Source organism: Antedon mediterranea, chromosome 11 (assembly GCF_964355755.1).
Source record: "Antedon mediterranea chromosome 11, ecAntMedi1.1, whole genome shotgun sequence".
NCBI lineage: Eukaryota > Metazoa > Echinodermata > Crinoidea > Comatulida > Antedonidae > Antedon > Antedon mediterranea.
In genome coordinates, this window is record NC_092680.1 from 17,824,638 (window position 1) to 17,847,766 (window position 23,129).

At 32.8% G+C, this 23,129-nt stretch overlaps 2 protein-coding genes across 10 annotated transcripts in view; one reads left to right on the forward strand and one right to left on the reverse strand.

Moving 5' to 3' along the window:
* Positions 1–75: 75 nt before the first annotated feature.
* On the forward strand, positions 76–2,358 carry LOC140062332 (large ribosomal subunit protein eL36-like). The gene is made up of 4 exons (XM_072108507.1): positions 76–168; positions 1,131–1,222; positions 1,519–1,653; positions 2,119–2,358. The coding sequence occupies exons 2-4, from the start codon at positions 1,133–1,135 to the stop codon at positions 2,218–2,220; spliced, it is 327 nt and encodes a 108-aa protein (XP_071964608.1). The 5' UTR covers positions 76–168; positions 1,131–1,132; the 3' UTR covers positions 2,221–2,358.
* Positions 2,359–3,296: 938 nt separating this feature from the next.
* LOC140062331 (multiple C2 and transmembrane domain-containing protein 1-like) overlaps positions 3,297–23,129 on the reverse strand; it is a 79,821-nt gene continuing 59,988 nt past the window's right edge. For 6 of the 9 annotated variants that reach the window (XM_072108504.1, XM_072108503.1, XM_072108499.1 and 3 more), the window contains 17 exons: positions 21,719–21,849; positions 21,040–21,226; positions 20,093–20,147; positions 19,194–19,232; positions 18,351–18,453; positions 17,511–17,613; positions 16,957–17,058; positions 16,538–16,612; positions 15,954–16,073; positions 15,399–15,524; positions 14,128–14,178; positions 13,087–13,137; positions 12,656–12,670; positions 9,987–10,093; positions 9,315–9,424; positions 8,755–8,852; positions 3,297–7,817 (listed from right to left, as the gene is read on the reverse strand). In XM_072108504.1, the coding sequence (XP_071964605.1) occupies positions 7,752–7,817; positions 8,755–8,852; positions 9,315–9,424; positions 9,987–10,093; positions 12,656–12,670; positions 13,087–13,137; positions 14,128–14,178; positions 15,399–15,524; positions 15,954–16,073; positions 16,538–16,612; positions 16,957–17,058; positions 17,511–17,613; positions 18,351–18,453; positions 19,194–19,232; positions 20,093–20,147; positions 21,040–21,226; positions 21,719–21,849 (1,539 nt within the window). In that variant the 3' untranslated portion in view covers positions 3,297–7,751. The remainder of the gene's footprint in view (positions 7,818–8,754; positions 8,853–9,314; positions 9,425–9,986; positions 10,094–12,655; positions 12,671–13,086; positions 13,138–14,127; positions 14,179–15,398; positions 15,525–15,953; positions 16,074–16,537; positions 16,613–16,956; positions 17,059–17,510; positions 17,614–18,350; positions 18,454–19,193; positions 19,233–20,092; positions 20,148–21,039; positions 21,227–21,718; positions 21,850–23,129) is intronic. The other 3 variants (XM_072108500.1, XM_072108498.1, XM_072108502.1) reach the window with 3 other exon arrangements.

The window sequence follows — 23,129 nt, forward strand, 5'->3', positions numbered from 1 at the left end:
CCCCTCTATCGCTGTGAGTATTAGCGCCCTCTTTTCTAACAAAGCACACACACCACGTGGTACATACACATGGCTTTGTTACGTTTTTGACGATTAAAGGTCATAGGTAAACTTCGCTTTCCCACAAACCCTCTTTTCTTCCTGTTATCCGAAATAGAACGGGAGGAGGTATGTATAATATATAATTTAAATCATGAATTTGTCAAGAAATCATTCTGTTTTATAAACTTTGATTAATATGGTAAAAAGAATATATATCCAATTGTTATCCAATACAATTATTTTTTTACAAGTAGTAGTATTACTCTTGTTTATAGTACTGTCAAATTCCTTGAACTGGTTAAGGCTTAGCCAAGCTAGGCATAGGCTCTACCTACAGCTTAGAAGGCTTAGGCCTAGGCCTATACAAACTATGGCGAAAATCTCTTCTCTCTTGAGCTAGGTTCAAGTCACAGCAACATTAATCAGTGGCTGAGCCTAGCTAGGCCTAGCCCTGAATACCCGAACTAGCTAGGCCTACCTAGGCTAGAGGTTAGTTGGAAAGTAAAGTGCATAGCCTAGTAGCTAGATAGCCATAGGCTATTACTATATTAGGCTAGGCCTACTAGTTTAGTTAGTTTTAGTCATTCCCCTCCTCCTGGCACGGATAAAGATGATCTGGTCGAATCCAAGCCTAGCTAGCTAGTTTTAGGCTAGGCCTATCTATAATACAGAGAGAGGCAAATTTGAGTCTTGAGTATGTGGAACTGCGTTGGGCATGGTCTCAATCGTCTCATTTTAACATTATTAGAGATTATAGCTAGGCCTACTAGCGGACTCGGCCTAGCTATGCACTAGTTACGATTCTTCCATTTGTTTTGGCCTTCACGATCGAAATCTGTGAAAATGAAAATATCAATCTGTGCGCAATGCATGCTGGGATTTATAGCAGGCTGCTTAATTTTAATTTAATATTAGTATTACTGTAATGTAGAATCAAGGACCATATAGTATTTATTTTTACATTAAATGTAGTTTGTGACTTTAAATTAAAACTAAAAACGTTGGGAATGGTGCTTTAAACCTAAACTGCATATAATTTGATACAGTACTTTATTATTTTAAAACCAATGAGTCTTGTTAATTTTTAGCCATGGCTGTCAGACATGACATGTGTGTAGGACTTAATAAAGGACACAAGACAACTAAGAATGTTAATTCTCGAAAAGGTGTCAAAAAAGGAGTAAGTATAATACGCATTAGTTTCATTAAATAAGTCCTGAATAAGTGAATAATTATACGCTGTAACTAAAGATACGGTACCGTATCCTAACTTCTGTTTGCTAAAGGTACAGTAAAATTGCATTCCTAAATATAAAACTCGTTCCTAAATCTAATTTAAGGTCTAATTTTCTGTAAATGGACATTAAATAAGGAGGAATTGGGCATCTTTTGTACCTAAGAAAAGTCTGGTTTTGGGAGGCTGGGATAGTAATTGTTAGCTTTATTCACCAAATTGTGTATTTTGCTTATTTGCAGAATCCCCGAAAGCATGTAAAGTTTGTGCGAGACTTGATTCGTGAGGTTGTTGGATTTGCACCATACGAGAAGCGTTGTATGGAGTTGTTGAGGATTAGTAAGGACAAACGTGCCTTGAAATTTTGCAAAAAGAGGGTAAGCTGTTATGCTATCAGGGAAACTTTGTATTGAATAATTTTCAAATGGGATGAAAACAGATGAGTTAAGATATAACGAACATCGTTTTTGAAAACAAATTTTGACAATGAATTTCCATTGATTATATAAAAAAAACTCAAGCATTGTACTGTATATCAAAATGTTGGCGTATGGGTACAGTAAGAGAACATTCCCATAATGCATTGTGTAATACAGTTCAGTTCGGGAATTGGTAATAGGCACCATCCTAAATTAAAAATGTTTTTCCCATCATGTTGATAATTGTATATTAATGATATAAATTCAAAGGCAAATTTCTGAGAAAATGACAATGCTGTTGGTATCGGTGGCTGGATCTCAATGGAGATACAAAATAAAATGAGCAACAAGCTAAAGTAAAACAGCCCTTCATCAGTGCAAGTGAGAGTAATAATATAATATACATCATTTAATTTCTTCCAGTTGGGCAGTTTAGTACGTGGAAGAAGAAAACGAGAAGAAATCCAAGGAGTGCTAGCAGCACAGAGGAAAGCACAACAGGCAAAGGGAGGAGATGCCAAATAAATTGTTTTTGAACATTACTGGAACATTCTATAACAACAACTATAAACTTTGACACCATGTCAAGAAGTTTAATACTACAAACCTGTGTAAATCTGTCGCCATACTATTGATAACTGATAATTAAATATAAGAAAAATATCGATTGTGTTGTTTCCACCAATTTATTGTATATTTTTTGTGGAATTATTAATTAAGTGTATAGTACTTGCTTTGTGGATAGCCGAGTTGTTAGGACACTTGACTGTCGTATAGATAGACCCGGGTTCAATGCCCGACAACTCCCAGTCCACTCAGCTGTAAATGAGTACCTGGTTGAAAATACTAGGGAGAAAAAAGGCGGCGTGGAAAGGAACTGGCCACCCTACCACATAATGCCGAGGCTTAGTACAATGAGCTCCTAACAGCTCATTCCCCTACGTTCTACCACATAATGCCAAGGCTTAGTACAATGAGCTCCTAACAGCTCATTCCCCTACGTTCTACCACATAATGCCGAGGCTTAGTACAATGAGCTCCTAACAGCTCATTCCCCTACGTTCTACCACATAATGCCGAGGCTTAGTACAATGAGCTCCTAACAGCTCATTCCCCTACGTTCAGCGAACACGGGACTCACCTTTACGTGCTTTGTATGTATGTATGTTTGCGCGATAGCACCTACAATTTTCAATTATGAATTTTTGGTGTAAATAGGTATATACCTACTTACAGAACATCGGTTCATTAAATAACTTTAAAATTAACGGAAAAGAAAAATGTGTATTCTTTTAACATGGGCCGAAATATCAACATGAGCATGAGTACTTAAATATTGGAGGTCACAAAATAAATACTAAACATAAAAATAAAAAATTTAAATTCAAGTTGCTTAAAGGGGCTCTGAACTAAATTTTTACTCGCATTTTATTATTGAGAGGTGAAAATTGCCATGCAAGGACAAAGCTCTCAAACCTGGTACAGTAGTTGGTTATCTAATTACACAATGTAAATGGCAAGTTACCAATGGACCAATTAACATGAAAAATTAAATAACTATACCATATAATAATATATATAACCGTAAACCAGCGGCGCTATAAACAAGAACATCTGTTTAGCCCAACTTAAAATTGTTGTTTTATTGGAAAAAATACTGAAACTGATAAATAAAAAGTAAAAGTGTGTTTAACTCCGTGACATCACGCTGTGATAATTCAGACATCCAAACAAAAACTAAATGAAAGGTGTTTGTGATGTTCTATTCTTCTAGTTTGTATTGTTTTGCTTTGTGGCATCACCAATGATTGTTCTCTTTTTACACAGAGTTAGAGAGAATTTCCTTTATAAATCAACTACTGCACAGATGAAAAAAAAAGAAACAATTCCATTATTATTGTTTATTATATCAGTGAAAAAATAGAAAGTAATATCATAACATGTTCTTGCTTGATAATATTATAGTATTTCTAATCTAAAAGAAACCTGACCAGTAATTGTTCATAACTCATTTTGTACAAATTATCAGATATTTCAAAGTGATTGGAATAATACATACAGTAAATACTCTAAAAATGCATTGAAAATTGTATCAACTTCACACATAGCATAGAAAAGATTGCAAAATATGTTTTTCAACACATTCTAAAATAGCTAAATTTTTTAGAAAAGATTTCAAGATAATGTTACAGATCTTACAATAGCTATATCCACTACTTTAATTCATATACTATATAATGTTTAAAATTATTGTAGAAAATGTGTTTATATAAAGAAACGTGTATATACCTTTCAAGCAATTTAATTAGTTAATATTTACATAGTACAAAACAGGACTTTAGAAAGTGCCCAACATGCTATGCAGCCTAAAATGAATATATTTTTATAGCATAACTCGGTAAAATGTAGTTAATACTGTACACTGAGAAAAAGATTCAAACGCCAATTTACTAATGTCTGTCCATACAGTATCTACTTATAGCATAACTCGGTAAAATTTTGTTTATACTGTATAAAGAGGTTTTCACACTTGTACCGGCATGGTTTGGGTCCGGCGAATCAAACATCAATGTTTCGTTTTCATGACACTCTACACGGATATGCGCCAATCAATATGTCAAAATATTGACATTCAATTGGATTTTCCACCGCCGGCCTGAAACCGTGCCGGAACAGGTGAGAAAGACCCTTAAATCATATTCTGAGAAAAAGATGTCTGTCGATACAGTATCTACTCAAACATTTGATTTCAAGACATTTTGAGGACATGTGTGGAGCACCAAAGTGGATGCATATGAAAACTATTATTTTTACTTGCTCAAGAAGTGAGCATATACTCTGTGCAATTCAGCCTAGTAGGCTGTGAGTTACTGGTTACTCTCCACATCTATTCCTAACTTCTTGTATACAGTCCTAATAAGAGATACTTCGAATATAATTAAAGCACCCACTCAGATCTGTGCCCTTTAGCATTATTAGTTCCCTATTTAGGAGGACACTGAAAATAATGGTAAATAATTCACAAATAATATTACCTAACGGCGTAATATAAATCTTGTGCATTTTCCTTAGTAACAAAATAAACTAAGTTGTCTTTAAAATATAACTCAACCATATATGTAGGTTCTAATCTGTTATTAGCTCTGTTTACACTATAGAACTAGTTTGAAAAAAAAAGTGTGGTGTGCCCAAATATGGTAGTGATAAACCCAAATATGGTAGTGATATGACATCATCATGTCTATATATGGGCACACTTTTTTTTTTTTTGCTTCAGTTGCAAATCAAACACTCACTATTACAAGATAATTAAACAAATTATAAATGTAATTTTTGTGAATTCTTTTAAAATGTTTTTGATAATGAATTATTTTAGTAGATAAATAATACTGTATTCAATATTGTAGTGAAGTTCAAGATAATTTACTTATTTTATACCAATATATGAAATATAGTTCTATTATAATTGATACTATTTCTCCTTCTACTATAATTAAATGTTTTATACATCATCAACGTAATCAGTAAATTATATACAATTCATAAACTTCTAAATTTTACAATCTTAAAAATATTGCACATTATAATTATAAAGCTTACATTAGACAAAACTCAAGGAATTTGGTAAATGATAATAAAAAGTAACTCTTAACCCATTGGGAGTACAAAATGTAGAAAGTTGACTCATTGAATCAACACCATTAGTGTTTTATTCTACAGAATTGACCAATAGCTGACATCATTGCCAAAAGAAATCTCAATCTAGAATTTTACTCTTCGGCCATAGCAACACAAGACACTAAAGCCTGTTTTCAACTAAGTCATTATTTTTTCGTGAAAATCCAATGTTCTTCCAGTGGCAAACAAAATATATATTTAAATATATAGATTATTTCATAAATCTTCATTTATATTTCATCCTAAACTAAAAATGTGTTCTTCTTTTCAAATTTTACGTTTTTTTTCTCCGATACCCTTCTTCAAATAAATGCAATGAAGATACAATAATAATAAAAATAAATAATCAAATCAGAACATGCACTTTGCTGTTTTATGGGTGCTGTAATATTTTTAGCCACAAACACCTTTTAAGATAATATTGTTCCAATCAGTGGTGTAATGCATGAAGCAAAGGGGAACTCCAATGCTGGGTAGTTGCATTGAACTGCTTATGCTCTGGGCCCCTAGGTTTAGCCAGTGAGCGCTCATAGCCGTTATGCCACTGGTTTCAATATACCAACAAATTCTGACAAGCCCATCTCCCACTGACTGCAAGTCTCCACATAGTAAATATCTGAAGTATTGACACAGTGGTCTAACAGTGAGCTGTTTATATTGTCAATGAAATGTTTGTGTTCAAATCATACAACAACTGTATCAATAGCCAAAATAAAAAAAAATTCAATTTTACTTCCAGTTTAAATGCAAATACCCTAAGCAAATTAATAAATAATATTAATTAATAATAACATTAAAAACACAAACAGATATTGCACTGCCAAAAAAAACGTATGGTTGAAAAAAAGGTGGTTAGCCATAGAAATGTTATGAATGTAAGTTAGATGTTTGCCTTTAATCTCACTGATAACACCTCAATAATAATAATAATATAGTTCATTCTTATATAGCGCATATAAGCAAGCTCTCAATGCGCTGAACATTATTACCCCATTTTTTGGATCAAACGCGTATGGAAACATACTCCCATAATGCAGCTAGTAATCAACACAAAGTTGTGTCTTGTTCTAACCGGGTTCCCATTTATAGACCTAGGTGAAAAGAGGCAAACGTAAGTAAAGTATCTTGCCTAAGGATGCAATGCAATGCGGCGAGAGTTGAATTCGAACCTCGATCTCACGATCAGTAGTCGAGCGTCCAACACACCGCGCCACACGCCCTCACACGCCCTTGCGGGTTTCTTGCCATTTTCTCGGTTATCAGTCAGTAAAATTACATTACAGTAAAATTATCTAACTTACCTACAATCCCTGGTGCATATTTAAATTATTATCAGGTTTAAATGTGAATACTGCCTACACATAATTTACATATATACCAGGCTATGGAGACAAATAATTAATTATTCATATATATTAATATTCAATATTAAAATAAGTTTGTGTTTCTATTCCACACCCTTGTTTTTATATTACCTTTTTACTTGAAATACTTCTGTGGATCTATTGGTATTTTAAATGCACTATAAATATTATGATTGATAAACATATTTTTAATACCTTTAGATAATATATTAATACCAATATTAAACATAATAATCTGCTTATTCATAATACTGTATAATTATTTTAACTGAGATTTGCCACAGTATAAATAAATACCGAAATATTAATATTTTTAAAGTTTTAACTTTTGAAAAAGCTAAATGAATGAAAATGTTTAATTTATGAAACAAAATTGATAAACTATTATGTTTGGTAACTAGCACACTAAGACAAATTATCTTATTCTGATAAAACAGAAACAGAATTTAACCAACATACAGTAAAAATCTTTTTTTGGTGTGTAGTGTATCATCAAAATTGGCGTGTTCAAAGTAAAATACAAAATAAAGAAGATTTTGAAAGTAAATTCTAAATTAAATTTTAACTTTCAACCCAATGATAAATATTTCCAAGGTATTTACTATGAGGCATTTTCATTTAAATTTCTTGTATCACCTGTATTATCTGCAATATGCAAATAATGTATGTAAATTCCACATCTAATTTTAAATCTAATTAAAATCTGGATATACTAAAATTATATTTATTATATACTGTAGCTATGATATATAAAGGAACTATTACTAAAGGCCAGTCTTTTCCATGCCAAGCACACATTTTACTTTTTTTGGTGGCAGGTTTCCTTGCTTTTTTTGTGTCAAAAACATGCTTAAACCCTGTTAACTGAGGGTGCTTTGAATTAGGTCAGTTTGTTCCAATTATTGGTGCCTGTATACTATGTGTTCCTCTTCTGGTAACTACTTTTATTGAAAAAACATGGAACACAATTACTCTTTGTTTTGATTTTCATCCATTGGGAAATTAAGTTGTTGGTTATTTTTTCTTTAACTTGACACCATCACCTTTTAACCCCTCTGGACGTAGTTCTCGATATTGTAGCTGTAGTAAAAAAAAAAAAACAATACCTTATGTTGATGTATAACATTTTAATGGATATATTGAATCAAAATACATAATCAAAAACCATACAGGTTCTTGTCAGATTACCAAAATTACTGTAAGTAACATTTGGACTTGTAGAGAATTTAGATGGGAGTTTTCCATAGTCTATATTGTAGTAAATATTTTAATAAATTATACATACAATCATTTATGTCATTAACAGAAAATCAGCTACAATTAATGCCATGCGTGGGCAATATAACAAAATATGAAAATATAATATGGGTACAATAGGGTTATTGTACTGACACACTTTTCGACCTCAGAGTCTCAACCCCTGCATTGCCAGAGCCAGGTAATCTTAAGCTCTGTCTACACTATCAAACTAGTTTGACAAAAAAAGTGTGATGTGCCCAAATATGGTAGTGATATGACATCATCGAAGTCCATATATGGGCACATCACATTTTGTGGTCATAGAATATGAAGTTTGATAGTGTAGACAGAGTGTTATTACCCAGATATGTTTTTATATCAATATAATATATTAATTTGAAGTGTTAATGTTATTACCAAAAAAAATATTAATCTGGGAAGGCACTGAATGCAAATCTCAGAGTTATCGAAAAAAGGCTGTCACATATGGTAGTGACGGCATTACCATAAAACTCTATGCACTTACTGCAAGCAAGGAAATCTAACAACAGGACGCTGAGCTCGCCTTACCAAGATAGGAACTCGTAACAGTCCTTTGATCTTATGTCTGGCTGCGACAAATACCAACACAGTACTGTACTATGTACATATTTTCTGCGGCGTACAGTGTCTGTTAAAGGGCGTGGAACTGGTCGTGTCGCAGCCACAGATAAACCCTTTGATATCCGGAGCTCACTATCCTGTTGTTAAATTGCCTTGCTGCAAAGCATGTACTTACTAATTCATCATCTGAAGGCACTCTTGATAGAAAGTCTAATAACTCATTATTATTAATTGCATGAGGAGCTCTTAACTTCTTAGTAAATTTATTAATACCTGCAATTAGAAACAAATATAAAACTTAATTGTGACATCATTGATAGAGGTATGTCAAAAGATGCTTTTCATCCATTCTTAGGCATCAGTGGCCGTGTGCACCATTGACACCTATGTGAGATTTTTCACTTAAGTAAATAAATAAAGTATTTCCCTTAAATTTCATTCACTTAGATAGGAGATTTTGTAATTTTGTTTTACAAGTGTGAATGGAAAAAAATGGAAAAAGCTATAGTTTATAGTTGTGAATTGGTGGTATTATTTGGTAAAGTCGGATTAGGGAATATATCAAAATTACTTTACTGCAGTTACTGCAGTAACTCAATTTCTTTCTGCAATAATGTAATGTATGATATTAGTTTGTTTCAATGAATGTAGGCATTCAAATGAGGCAATCACTGCATTGAACAGTTTAAAAGATTTACAAAACACTAAATGAATATTAAAAGTTGTTTCACTTACCCCATGCCATAAGGAGGTATCGTAAAGGAATTAAATATAATACCATGGTAACAATACACAGGATAAAGATGAGCAGGAAGGACAACCATGGAACAGTAAAATTAAATGTACTGAAAAAATAGAAAATAATAGCAATATTATTGACTTATATTGAATATTATACAATACTGCCGGTAAACGCAAGGCCATTACATTTTTTGTGTACAGTATGTAGAGAAGTGCATGTTCTGTTTGGGAACCTTTGATTGATCGTTCTTCACGACGTTATTTTATTTGTACTTGCATTCAATACATAGTCATTTTTTTATTTAAAAAAAAAGGAATAAGACATGGCTTTTAAATTTAGCCCCAGCCTAAATTCGCGCTTGTTTTGTCCCATTTGTCATTCATTCTCAACTTTGCATGAACCATCCTTATATGGGTGGGGTAAATCCAGTGGCGTAACGGCCATGAGCGCTCACTGGCTAAACACAGGGGCCCTGGAGCTTATGGGAATCCATGAGCAGTTCCCACAGGAAAAAACAGGCATTAAAATATGCTGAAAAGGCTAAAAATGCACGAGGCCTCCAGCATTTGAACTTGGAGGGTGACTTAGGTTTCCTAAACCAGGGGCCTCAGGCCTCTGCGTTACGCCACTGGGTCAATCATAGAGTTCACAGTTCATCAACTTACTTTTTTACCCTTTCCCCGAGACATGCGATATCATCTAACGTATTCTGAATTGTCTGACATACTTTCTCTATAATATTTAACTTTTCCCTAAAGCTTTTCTTTTCTTCCTGAAAAAAAAAGAAGATGCATAACATTATTTTTTTAAGAACTTTAAACAAAATATTATAATTAAAATAAAATATACTATGTATTTATTGTGTATAAGATATATATTCAAATTAAATGCAATACTGTACAACCATTTATTCCTTCATTGTATAACAAAGTTAATTTCAACATATGAACTATTTATAATTATTATTTTAACAAATAAACCAAAGCATCGAATATTAATACAATTGATACAAATAATACATAAACTCACAAGTATATACATATTAATAAATATAAACAGTAGTAAACAATTGTCTTATGTTCTAGCCTTTATAAATATATGTCAACATACAATACCATAAATAATAATGCGAATAAAGAATAATAGTAATGATTTTTAATACTATTGTAAACATGAGTCAAGCTAGTTCCCCATCCAAGGTATTTTGGCGTTGATGAAATTGTCATGAAAAGGAGCGGCCTAAGGTAAAATTGTTTATGAAAGCCAAGATAAATTTCATTTCAGGAAGTATTACCTCAAGCCACGGAAATTTGTGTGAAACTAGCCTACTACCTATAAATATATATATATGTATATTAAATGAAGATATGCCATTGAAATATTTTGTAATTTATAAAGCTCTGTCTACACTATCAATTTAGTTTGACAAAAAAAGTGTGCCCAAATATGGTAGTGATATGCTCAAATATGTTAGTGATATAACATCATGTCCTCCATATATGGGCACATCACATAAAGTTTGATAGTGTAGACAAGGCAACAACTTTTAATACAAACCCAGATTGGGATCTACCTCAATATAAAGCTTGCAACATTTTTATCAAGTGCATTGAAAATGCTTTTAAAATGTGTTATATCATAATATTATGGATAATAAAGGTTTATGAGAAATGTAAGAATAAAAGCAAATACAAATAAACACAATTGAAATTTGAAACCAAACAAATATTATTATAAATGAGTAATATTTCTAAATTAATTTAAAATATTCAATTAAATGAAAGAAGAGACAAAGTACGAAAAATGAAATTCAGTTGCAAAGCAAAATTAAAGAAAATTATAAAATTCATTTGCCAAAATAAAATGACTTAATTTATGATAAACTTATATATGTGCAATTTCCATAAACAACAGTGTTAATTATTAACCCTTTCATGAATTTTATTGTTTTTTTTTATTGTAATTTCTGTTTTTTCTGCTGTAAATAATTGGTTGTTTATATATCAATGAGATCCTTTGTGGTTTTTTATTATGTTTTTTACTGTAGTCTGTATATAATAATATTTTTAAATTTTATATATCAATGTTTTTCTCTTTGAAATTTTATATTAATGTTATATTTGTAACAAACTCGCAATTCAATTTTTTTTGGCCAAAGAGGATTTCTAGTAGAAGTATAGCCACGTATGAGACCAAAAAATCTGCCCTATATGTGTGAGTGTTGACAGGTCTACACCCTCTATTTTCATAGTTTTTCCAACTGCAAAAACCCATGAAGAAGTATTGTATTTGGCTAAATTGGGTATAGATTTTAATCCAAGTAACAGTGGGTGCCACCATAACTACTGACATTTTAGGCCTCAAACATTATTGTTAACATGTTGTAATTATGAAATTATCAGATAGACAATAGAATTTTGGATATTAGGTTTTATTAGCCATGAAAGACAGATACAAATCGGAAAGACAGATACAAATCGGAAAGACAGATACAAATTGGAAAGACAGATACAAATCGGAAAGACAGATACAAATCTGAAAGACAGATACAAATCGGAAAGTATATGTATGAACAATCAAAGTTGTGAATTTCTGGGAGATGTTGTGTTAAGTTCTACATCTTTCACAAATTATAGAAAACCTGGTGATGCCCATGCTATAGCACTGAAAACTATTTAATTTGTGGGAAATTAAATTCTGTGCAATATTTGAAATATTCTAGGTCATAAACATAGCAATTTCCTAAAATAAAAGGAGACCCACAAATACAATCAAATGGATTAATGGAGTATAATTGTGCTGTGTTCATATCGATCGTGCGTGTGGCGTAGTTTGTTTGGTGTTGGACTTTCTTATTGCGGGATCAAGAGTTGTCCTAGTTTGTTGTTTGCCTCACTTGACTCAGGTGTAATGGTACCTGGTATGGCCTAACTGGAACAATCTAACAATTGCATAGACTACTAGCTGCAGAATTATGGAAGCCAGCTATATGTTTGATCTAATGACCAAGATAATGTGAAGAGCTTAGAAATTTGAGCATTAAGCACCAAGATTGACATATTGGAGGTTCATAGAACTACATAATTGGAGCATTGTAGTAATATCATATTTTGGCAATAAGCTAAAGTTAGTCAAGGCAACTATTACATGACTCAACATTGATGAAAAAAAAGTCGAAACAAAACAAAATAGTAAAGACGTTTCACTACACATACTGTATAGGAAAAATTAATATAGTGAAATATTTATGCATGAAATGAAATGCAATATTTGTTTTAAAAATATAAAGAAACATGTATTTGCAAGAAAAGGAAATGGACGAGTGAACCCTTACCTTATTCTTCTTTGACTAGGAATAAACAAATACAAACAAACACAAGTCACATGATGCCTCAAAACTATAAATCGTGCATGTGGAAATTTGACTAAACTTAAGTTGGTTTACATCATAAGTTTAAAATCTGGTTCATTTAATTACCACAAATAATCACAAATAATCACAAATATTTGCACTTTTTTTAGTGTTTTATGTGTGAATATAACTATTTGTGATATTTATAAATTTTAGAATAAAGGATTTTATGAAGGGTGAAAACAATATTAGTGGGAGGGGGAATAATTTGAAACTTTTCATCAAAACAGGAGAACATATTTGGTGACTGTGCATTTCATTCACAATCACATTGTTTACATTAATGTGTGTTTACTCATGCATTAATCTACCTCATGCATATTCAATACATTATTTGCATATTCATGACTTACCTTTGAATCTTTATCATCGTCGTCATCGTCATCTTCACTGTCTGCATATTCCTAAAATTGACAAAATATTTTTATTTAGCAAAACTATTATTATTAAGAATTAAATAATATAATAACAGTAAATATTTTGGGTAAAATAAAAAATTACTATGAAGGATGTAATAAATAGTATTTGTGATAAAAATGAATGAAGATGGCCACTATGATATCTATGTATTGTGATGAATATAATATCTATTTTTTATGTTTTTAATAATGTAATATTATTGAGACAGTATTACAAATCTGTCAAAACAGAACTGTGAATTATCTGACTGTTGCTTACTAGATAGTATACTGTTCAGAAGGCATGTTTTGTTTGTATGGTATGGGATATGATATGATTAATATACAGCGTTCACATGTCTTGTGTCGCCCTCGTGCTGTTTTGATCGGCTCACAAGCGGTTTCACCCAGCGAACGACTGTTCAAGTGCGGATCTATCGAGAGCGACCCACGAAAGACAACGTATATATTGATTGATTCAGCGCTGTATTTTTTACAGCTGTGTTTATATATGAATTTGATGTATGCAAATAAACAGTATGGACAAAAATGTTTCTGCCTATCATTACCATAAATGGAATTTTGTTTGTTTACTTTGATGTAAAATAAAAGTCGATTTCATTTGCTAAATTGCATATTGTCAATAAAATAGAATATATAAATTAATTTACCATTTTTTAAGTCAGTAAAGTTATAGAAATTGTCAAAAGGAAAATGATTTCTTGGTTTAATGATACAATTGATAAAAATTGGCAAAAACAACATTGCTGTTAAGATAGAAATGGTTACAGAATTAAATCAGAATGTTTAAGAAAAATGAAAATAGCAGCGTGAAGTGATGCTATATTGTTCACATTTCAAGAAACGAGTTGTACATAGTAACATAATAGATGAATAAGATTGATGGTACAGAATAAAGATAAAGATCCACATCGTTAATGTTAGCTAGAATGAAAGGGAAAACATGCTCATTAAACAATTACTGCCGACACTCACAGACACCTCAGGTGAGAGAGACTTCTTTGCCTTTTTCCTTTTCTTTTTCCCCTGGAAGCAATAAACATGCAGATCCCAATACAACAGTTAAAAACACACAAGCACTATATACTACAGTTTTCATTCTTCATATCACATACACTCCTAAAATTTGATATAAGTGACCCATCTGCCGCAAAAGTAGTGGAGCTGTAGCTTGGTGGTTAACATGCTTGCCTTCCAATCCAAAGGTCCTGGGTTCCATCCTGACCTAGTGTCAGGGTTGTGCGACTTAGTTTATAAGCATGATAAATTATTAAATAGTTTATCCATGCATCCCTGTAATTGGCTAGTTTGTGCTCGCTGTTGGAAGCGTATGAAATAAAAATTGTGCAATTGTTTTGGATATACTAAAAACATCCTGATAGTGTAGGTTGAATACTGGCCTACATGGACAGAATCACTAAAGATATTGTACATAATGTAACTGTGAAAAACTATTGGCACTATTCTGATTACAAAATACTCAGATGACATGTTGATTAAACCATGGAGAAAAAACTCCTCCATGATTAAACAAATATACATATGGGGCAATTTCTTAATATGTGATATGGAGAATTCAGCCACACGCATTAGACAAATGTTAGAATTAAATGTTGAAAGACAATACACTATATATAGTACTGTAGTTGTAAAGCTATATTAGGATAGCTGAGCTAGATTTAAAATGGTTGTAAATACTTCAACCTATAATTAATTTTATTAACTCTAATGATTCCTTTAATTTTAAGCATGATGAAAAATTAGTTGAATTAGTTGTATTTGAACCTACTATGGGATTATTTAGGGACGACCTCAATTATTATTCTACTGCAATTACTGCAGTAACTACATATTTGTTTTGTCTGTTTAATGCAATTATTTAGCAACCCAAGGTTTTTACTGTTCATTGCACTGACACTGCCTCATAAACTTTTACTGAAAAAACTAAAATCATCAGCAAGTTACTGCAGTCAAAATATGTAGTTTTACTGCAGTAATGATCCCTTTAAGTGTAAAATATTTTTTTAAATATTAATTCTTAAAGAAATAATAGTTCATGCAAACATTAATATGTATATTGTGCAACACATTTTGTGCCAGTATACTGTAGTACATTTATAATAAAATAATTATATTAATTAACCATGGCATAGATATTAAGCATGCAGAGTATATATCTACTATTAGAAATACATTAAAATGACGACAATATAGATTAACAGAAGTAAATATTATACAATACTTACATCTTCCTCTACATTCTTAGTAAATGGTGCAATTATACTATTAATAAGATATTTCCAGAAGAAGATGAGGAGGATAGCCATGGGTACCATATACAGCTCAAAGTTCCATACTATCACAAGATATGCCTAATAAATAAATATATAATCATGATGTCTCATGTAAACACAGGCTTGAATTTCAACTTTGAAATAACATGTTTTTGTCCGATAAACTTGTTTATTCCAACAATGGCATTGTAATGTAATTAATATATAAGATATATAATTATTAAGTGTTATAAATTCATAACTAATGTATAGGCAAGCTGAAAGCAGTGACGTAATGCAGAGACCCGCGGCCCCTGGTTTAGCGGCTCTCCAATGCTGGAGACCTCTGCCATTTTGAGCTATTTTCTTTTTAGCCTCTTTATTTTAATGCATGTTTTCTTCCTCTGGGCCCTGCTCAGGGGTCCTGTAAGCTCCGGAGCACCTGGGTTTAGCCAGTGAGCACTCATAGCTTAAATGTATCCTAAACTCATTAATTAATAAATATGACATATTTTTCAATGTTCTTACAATGAATGCTGTAAGACTTCTTGGTTTACTTTCCCATTGAAAGCAACTGTTGATGAACTTCCCTGTGTCAATGATGTTTCCAACAAGTTTGGTTACACGATTTACATTACGTTGTAATACCTGTAAAAGGTTACACAAAAAAGCACTCATTATTCAAGTCATAAACATTTCAATTATTATACAGTAATTAATTCTAAAAGTAACTGTACAAAGTAGCTGATGCACTCCAAATTTGGAAATTGGGATGATATTACATGTACTGTATACAAGTTACACATGATGTACAGCATTAGACCATTTCAACATGTGCCCATGAGCATTAACAGGAAAGTACCTACCAATGGCACAAAACATAGCAGAGCCTATATCAGATTTACTGGAGACAATAGGATCCTTTGCTCTTTTCCTGTATTGCTCTCTTTTTCTGGTAATAGACAGGAGAGTTTTATGTCCCACCTGAATGTACAAGCAGGCCCTAACTAATTGCCATGTAACGGGTGTAGCAATGATGCAAATTTATCATTAATTAAAATTGTAGGCATGTATAGATACCGGACTTATATATAATATTATGTGTAACTCACTGAGATCTTAAATTTCTGGTCAACTTCCATGTACTTGGTTTCACGTGGGTTTACAGTTCGAATTGCACCTTTAATCTAAAAATACAAATAGAAATTAAACAATTACAGTAAATCTAAGTGTTATTTCTAAATTATTCTGCTGCAGTTTTACTAAATGTATGGTTTCAGTTTATTTCAATGTAGACAAGTTATATTAAGGCAGTAGCTGCAATTTAACAGTCTATGATTATCAAAAAAGCTTGCCAAATAATTTGAAAACAGGTTAAAGTATAAACAAAAGGTAGGCAACTGCAAGATTGATTGGACATACAGTATCCTTAATGTAATTGAAAATTAAGTTTCTGTTTTTTTCATATTTGCTAAAACAAAAACGAAAAAAAAAATGTTTATTTTTCATTTAAAATAACATTTACACGTACATGGTTGAAGATGAACTCCATTTCAAGTAGAAGAGCTCCTTTGACCCTTGACCTTAATTTCTTGTCCTTCAGTGAGTAGAATTTTCTTTCTCCATTTTTAATCTAAAATATGAACATACAGTAAGTACATGAATAACTATACTTAGTGGTTGAATTGTTTGTATTTGCCCTTTGACCTACTGTACTCCTACAGACTTCACTGAGCAGATAGATTAAATTTGTTTAATTGATTTTCCATAAGTAAATGTAACTGATATTTGTTTTGCCTTGGTAAAGAGCATTCACACAGCACATTGTGTTAGGAATGTACAGTATTGTAAAACATGCATTAATCTCTAGATTATTCATAAATTCATAGGTCCAAGGTTAAATAAAATATTATATATAGTTAAAATTAAAGATATATGATATCAGAAATATCAAAAAATATATATAATACAAGTATATCCACCTGTAGTATATATAGTATCATATCATGCGTAAACATAACATTAAAACTATATTTTTATATACTATAAACTGTATTTAATGTATATGTATTTTTATTTGCTTACATTTAATAATGGTATTGCTATTTTGCCTAAGAACTCTGGACTACCATGTTTATCTTCATCATACACTGTGATCTCAAGAACTGAGTGGATGTCCTTTACATTGCTAAAAGGAAACAATAAAAGAAAGATTATTGCCATTACTATTGTTTGTTTGTTTGTTTGTTCTATCTTTATACTGGGTGACCTCTTCAGTCAAAGACTGATCTCCCAGAGGGCCCAGTTGGTGATCAGTGGCTGTGATGTACTAATACACTGGGGTAACCCCCTACTCGTCTCAAAAGATGTACTAGGTTCTTTAAAGTGCACACGAGCAAGTTGTAGTGTACTGAAAATAATAGTTTTTACTCTTTTTTTGGGAAATTTCAATTGACCTTAACATGTTGTCCCATTGTGAGTGTTAAAAATTGGTAATAGCGAATCAGAACAATTACATTACAGTAAGAAATATTGCCTCCATGGTATAACCCTTTCACAATAAACACTGTGATCAAAATCAAAGTGTATCTGGAGCACACCATTCATATTAAGTAGAAACTAGAACCCCGGCCCATTGCACATCAATTAAGCAAATAATTAAGGCACTTAAAATACAATTAATTAATGATTGTCTGAGGTGACCGTCTGATCCTAAACAACACCTGCGTTTAGAGCCGTATCTTTCACATTCTGTCCCTTGTATGTCTCAGTACATTTCCAAAATATGAAGAGCAGATTGCAGATTGCACACCATATAAAAACACTGTGTGTGTGAATTCTGGAGTTCCTTCAGAGTGTTGAAGGCAATGTGAATAGGGTTTTACTCTATCTATTTTAATATGTGTTGATAATTTGCATACTCACAATGTGAACACCTTTCCCCAGTCTGGATTCAGCGTCTTATAAATCGTTTGAGTTTGAAGCCGGGTATTTACCAACTCAAGAACACAAAATGGATCACTTTTTCCTGAAAACAATTTTATGCGTATTTTATTATACGTAAGAGATTCATTGAATTATTATTGACAAAACTATAAGAAAAAAAGTAACCAGTTTGGTACAAGCTGGTAAAACATCTATAGAAATCAGCGAAGAATAAAATCTGCCAAGAACAGACAATCAAAGAAACAAACAAACCACTGTACAATTTTAAAAACCTCTTAAAACACTTTTTCTTGAGTAACTCCTCTCACTGTTTCTATGAAGCACTTTAATCATTTTGACAATAATAATATTTAAATAATGAGCATAATATTTCAACAAGTTCAATCTCACGGCTTTGGAACCTTTATCTAGGGCTTCATTAGCCCATGAGATTATGAGCTCTAATTGTATTCTACACAGAAAGCACAGGGGAAATCATGCCATTCTAGGTGCATTCACTGTCGTTTACTCAATGCATATTTATTCAAACAAAATGGCTATAAAATTTAACAAAGTCGCTCGATTAACTATACTGTTATTAATACAACATCCTATTAGTACACACTTTGTCAGATGGGACAATCATTTTGTGATATTAATTGCTAATTATAACCACTTATGATAAAAATTAGCATTTAAATGCTATCGGTTGCCTGACAAAACTCTTTCTACTACATAATATCCATTATCATATGCATTTTATATTAGCATTTCTTAACAAGTAATTTGAGCGATGAATTTTCATAAAAATAATGATCTCAAAGTTCAAATGTAAGGGTTTACCTCCTAAATCTGCTGCTGTCAAGTTTTGTGCTCTAATGACTGAAATAGAAAAAAACATAATTATGCATAAAACGTTAATATAATGAATTGATATTGGCATGTAAGGTCAAAGGTCACTTTTTAATACTGTTACTACAAGTTGTGAAATCATTTCAGAGGACACAGTTAGTGGTGACAAGAAAGATGGCTTCAACAATTATGCACAAAACGTTTATATAATGAATTGATATTGGCATGTAAGGTCAAAGGTCACTGTTTAATACTGTTACTACAAGTTGTGAAATCATTTCAGAGGAAAGTTAGTGGCGACAAGAAAGATGGCTTCAACAATTATGCACAAAACGTTTATATAATGAATTGATATTGGCATGTAAGGTCAAAGGTCACTGTTTAATACTGTTACTACAAGTTGTGAAATCATTTCAGAGGACACAGTTAGTGGTGACAAGAAAGATGGCTTCAAGAAAAGAAATTAAGTAACATTGTACAATATATATATTATAATGAGCTCTGTCTACACTATCCTGATTTGGACATGATGATGTCATATCACTACCATATTTGGGCATATAAAACTTGTTTTTTTCAAACAAATATACCGATAATAGGTAGATATTGATGTAATCATCTTAAAACATTTTCCTCAAGGTTAAAGATAGACATAATAAATGAATAGGTAAGATATTTGTTTACAATGCATATTTTTGTAATGATTTGAAAACTTAAAGTAAAATGAATAAATAAAGAATGTTTTACTATTACTTCAACGTTCATCAAAAAGATATTATCCAGCAAAAAAATTCATTACAACCCAAATGAATATATCCAGCACTCTATTTAATATGTATCTATCTATTCTATTTCATTACTTCCTAATGAATGCTATTACTAGTACTTACCTTTTACCTGTAGCCAGCCAACATCTTTAATATCCTTAAGTGACCCACGTAAGCTCTGTGAATATAGATAATAATTGATACATTATTAGAGCGTTATCATTTTTATGCAATGGCTTCTTTTATTTCTTTCTATTTAATTAGAAAGTTTGGTAGTGTATACTCAATACGCGTATTTTACTGTTTTGGTTTTTTTAATTCTGTCTACACTATCAGTTTGACAAAAAAAATGTGAAACGCCCAAATATGATTGTGATATACGCAAATATGGTAGTGATATGACATTATCATGTCCATATATGGGCACATCACATTTTTTGTCACATAAAGTTGATAGTGTAGACAGAGCTTAAGGCAAATGATCAGCAGATCTCCTCCAACTTCTTTACTTTATACGACTTGACATTGATTCTCTTGGTCATTAACTAAGAATATAGACTTGTCTAATGATAATAGTAAGAAGCTTGAAAAGTCAGACACCGCGATATCAATTTCCGCAAAGAAAATTTTGAGTATAAATTCATTTCTTATTTGAATATTAAAATAGAATGAAACATTGCATTTTAATTAACAATGTTTCAGGAGGCCAATATTTAAAGAGGTTATTAAACTGTTTCAGCATGGAGCTATGAAATTAAATCATTTTATAGCTCCATGGTTTATGAAATGAAGTTAGTAACACTTCACTGAATTTGAACCATCAATAAAATGTTTATAGATAGAAGAGAACAAGCTAGTCTAGTCACAGGCAAATACCTACAAAAGCCCTCTTCCCTTTAATTCAAACTCCTCATTGTATTTAAAAAAAAAAAATCTATTTATGATTGACTATTATTTAATAGTTTGAGGAATCTTGGAGCCCACAGGCTTTCTGTATTTCACCCTAGCAGTGTTTCTATCTTCATTACATTTGTCGATATCACTTGTTAGTAACCTATCTTTTTACTCACATATCTTTCTATCAGATCTCTTCTTAAATTCGGGTCAACTTTATGGTTTGAAAGGTCGGAGACAGCCTCCCCTCCAGATGTGCCGGAAATGGTGAGTAAAAGGCATATAATTCCAGCTCCATCCTCAAGTTCCTGTTCGATGTTATGGGTGACCTCTTTCTTTAATTCATTTAGGTCTATTGCAGCTCTAGGATAGAATAATCAAATCCAATAACATTTCCGAAAAACATAAAGCATAGCCAAGATTTATATTCAGCTGGGTCTAATGTAATCATGCCAGCATTAGTAACGATTATTTTATTGATTTCAAAGATTAAAAATTAACCGATGTATAAGGTTCAAACCATGTCATGTGACTATGTTTGAGTGATGTCATAATCTTCAATAATCATGTTTTAACATATTTTTAAGGTAAAATACCAACTAATTAAAATAAACAAATTGTTGTTATTATTATATACATATTTGTATAATGACATTACAGTTCTGTACAAAATAACAACTCTAAGCAATCTTGAAGGATTTTACAGCATAGCAAACATCAAGGATTTTTACATGAAGGGGGAAAGGGCCTAAAAATGAAGTGCTAAACTTAACCCTATCTTTTGCATTGTAATATTTGAAATTTAGGGGATAGGGATGATGGCTGCCCTTGAGACAGTTTGACAATAATAAGTACCTTCCCATTATGTCATCCTTAGCACCGACGTCTTTGTCCCAAACTGATAGTTCTAAGATATTACTTTGGTCGTCATACAGGTGTAGATCAAACTGCTCCATCCAATGAGGATTTAACGTTTTGTTTTCCACCTGAAATAACATGAATTTAGGTTAGAGTTTTGTTTTTCACAGAGAAAAGGGGGTGCCACGTGGGTCCAGACCTTACATCTCTTAGATGGGTTGGAGATGCAATTCAGTTTTTTTCTGTACAGTATTATGTACATATGTACAGGAGGGGGAAGAGAAAGAAGGAAGGGAAAGAGGAGGAGGGAAGGGAAAAACGAGGAGAGGGAAAGAGGAGGAGGGAAGGGAAAAAAGGAGGAGGAGGAGGAGGAGGGAAGGAAAGAGGAGGAAAGTGAGAGAAGAGGAGGGGGAATGAGAAGAAGGGGAAGGGAAAGAGGAGGAGGAAAGGAAGAGAGGAGGAGGGGAAGGGAAAGAGGAGGAAATGGAGAGAAGAGGAGGGGAAGGGAAAGAGGAGGAGGAAAGGAAGAGAGGAGGAGGGGAAGGGAAAGAGGAGGAAATGGAGAGAAGAGGAGGGGAAGGGAAAGAAGAGGAGAAGGGGAAAGGAAAGAGGAGGAAAGTGAGAGAAGAGGAGGGGGAATGAGAAGAAGGGGAAGGGAAAGAGGAGGAGGAAATGGAAAGAGGATGAGGAAAGGAAAAGAGGAGGAAAGGGAGGGAAGAGGAGGGGAAGGGAAAGAGGAGGAGGAAAGGAAGAGAGGAGGAGGGGAAGGGAAAGAGGAGGAGGAAAGGAAGAGAGGAGGAGGGGAAGGGAAAGAGGAGGAGGAAAAGAAGAGAGGAGGAGGGGAAGGGAAAGAGGAGGAGGAAATGAAGAGAGGAGGAGGGGAAGGGAAAGAGGAGGAGGAAATGGAAAGAAGAGGAGGAAATGGAAAGAGGATGAGGAAAGGAAAAGAGGAGGAAAGGGAGGGAAGAGGAGGGGAAGGGAAAGAGGATGAGGAAAGGAAGAGAGGAGGAGTGGAAGGGAAAGAGGAGGAGGAAAGGAAGAGAGGAGGAGGGGAAGAGAAAGAGGAGGAGGAAATGGAAAGAAGAGGAGGAAATGGAAAGAGGATGAGGAAATGGAAAGAGGATGAGGAAAGGAAAAGAGGAGGAAAGGGAGGGAAGAGGAGGGGAAGGGAACGAGGAGGAGGAAAGGAAGAGAGGAGGAGGGGAAGGGAAAGAGGAGGAGGAAAGGAAGAGAGGAGGAGGGGAAGGGAAAGAGGAGGAGGAAATGGAAAGAAGAGGAGGAAATGGAAAGAGGAGGAGGAAATGGAAAGAAGAGGAGGAAATGGAAAAAGGAGGAGGAAATGGAAAGAAGAGGAGGAAATGGAAAGAGGAGGAGGAAATGGAAAGAGGAGGAGGAAATGGAAAGAAGA

Excerpts from the sequence above, each read along its gene's own strand:
- LOC140062332 (XM_072108507.1), top strand. The coding sequence starts at position 1,133 with ATGGCTGTCAGACATGACATGTGTGTAGGACTTAATAAAGGACACAAG. Across the intron at positions 1,223-1,518 it reads GAAAAGGTGTCAAAAAAGGA|AATCCCCGAAAGCATGTAAA; the intron begins GTAAGTATAATA and ends GCTTATTTGCAG. Across the intron at positions 1,654-2,118 it reads TGAAATTTTGCAAAAAGAGG|TTGGGCAGTTTAGTACGTGG; the intron begins GTAAGCTGTTAT and ends AATTTCTTCCAG.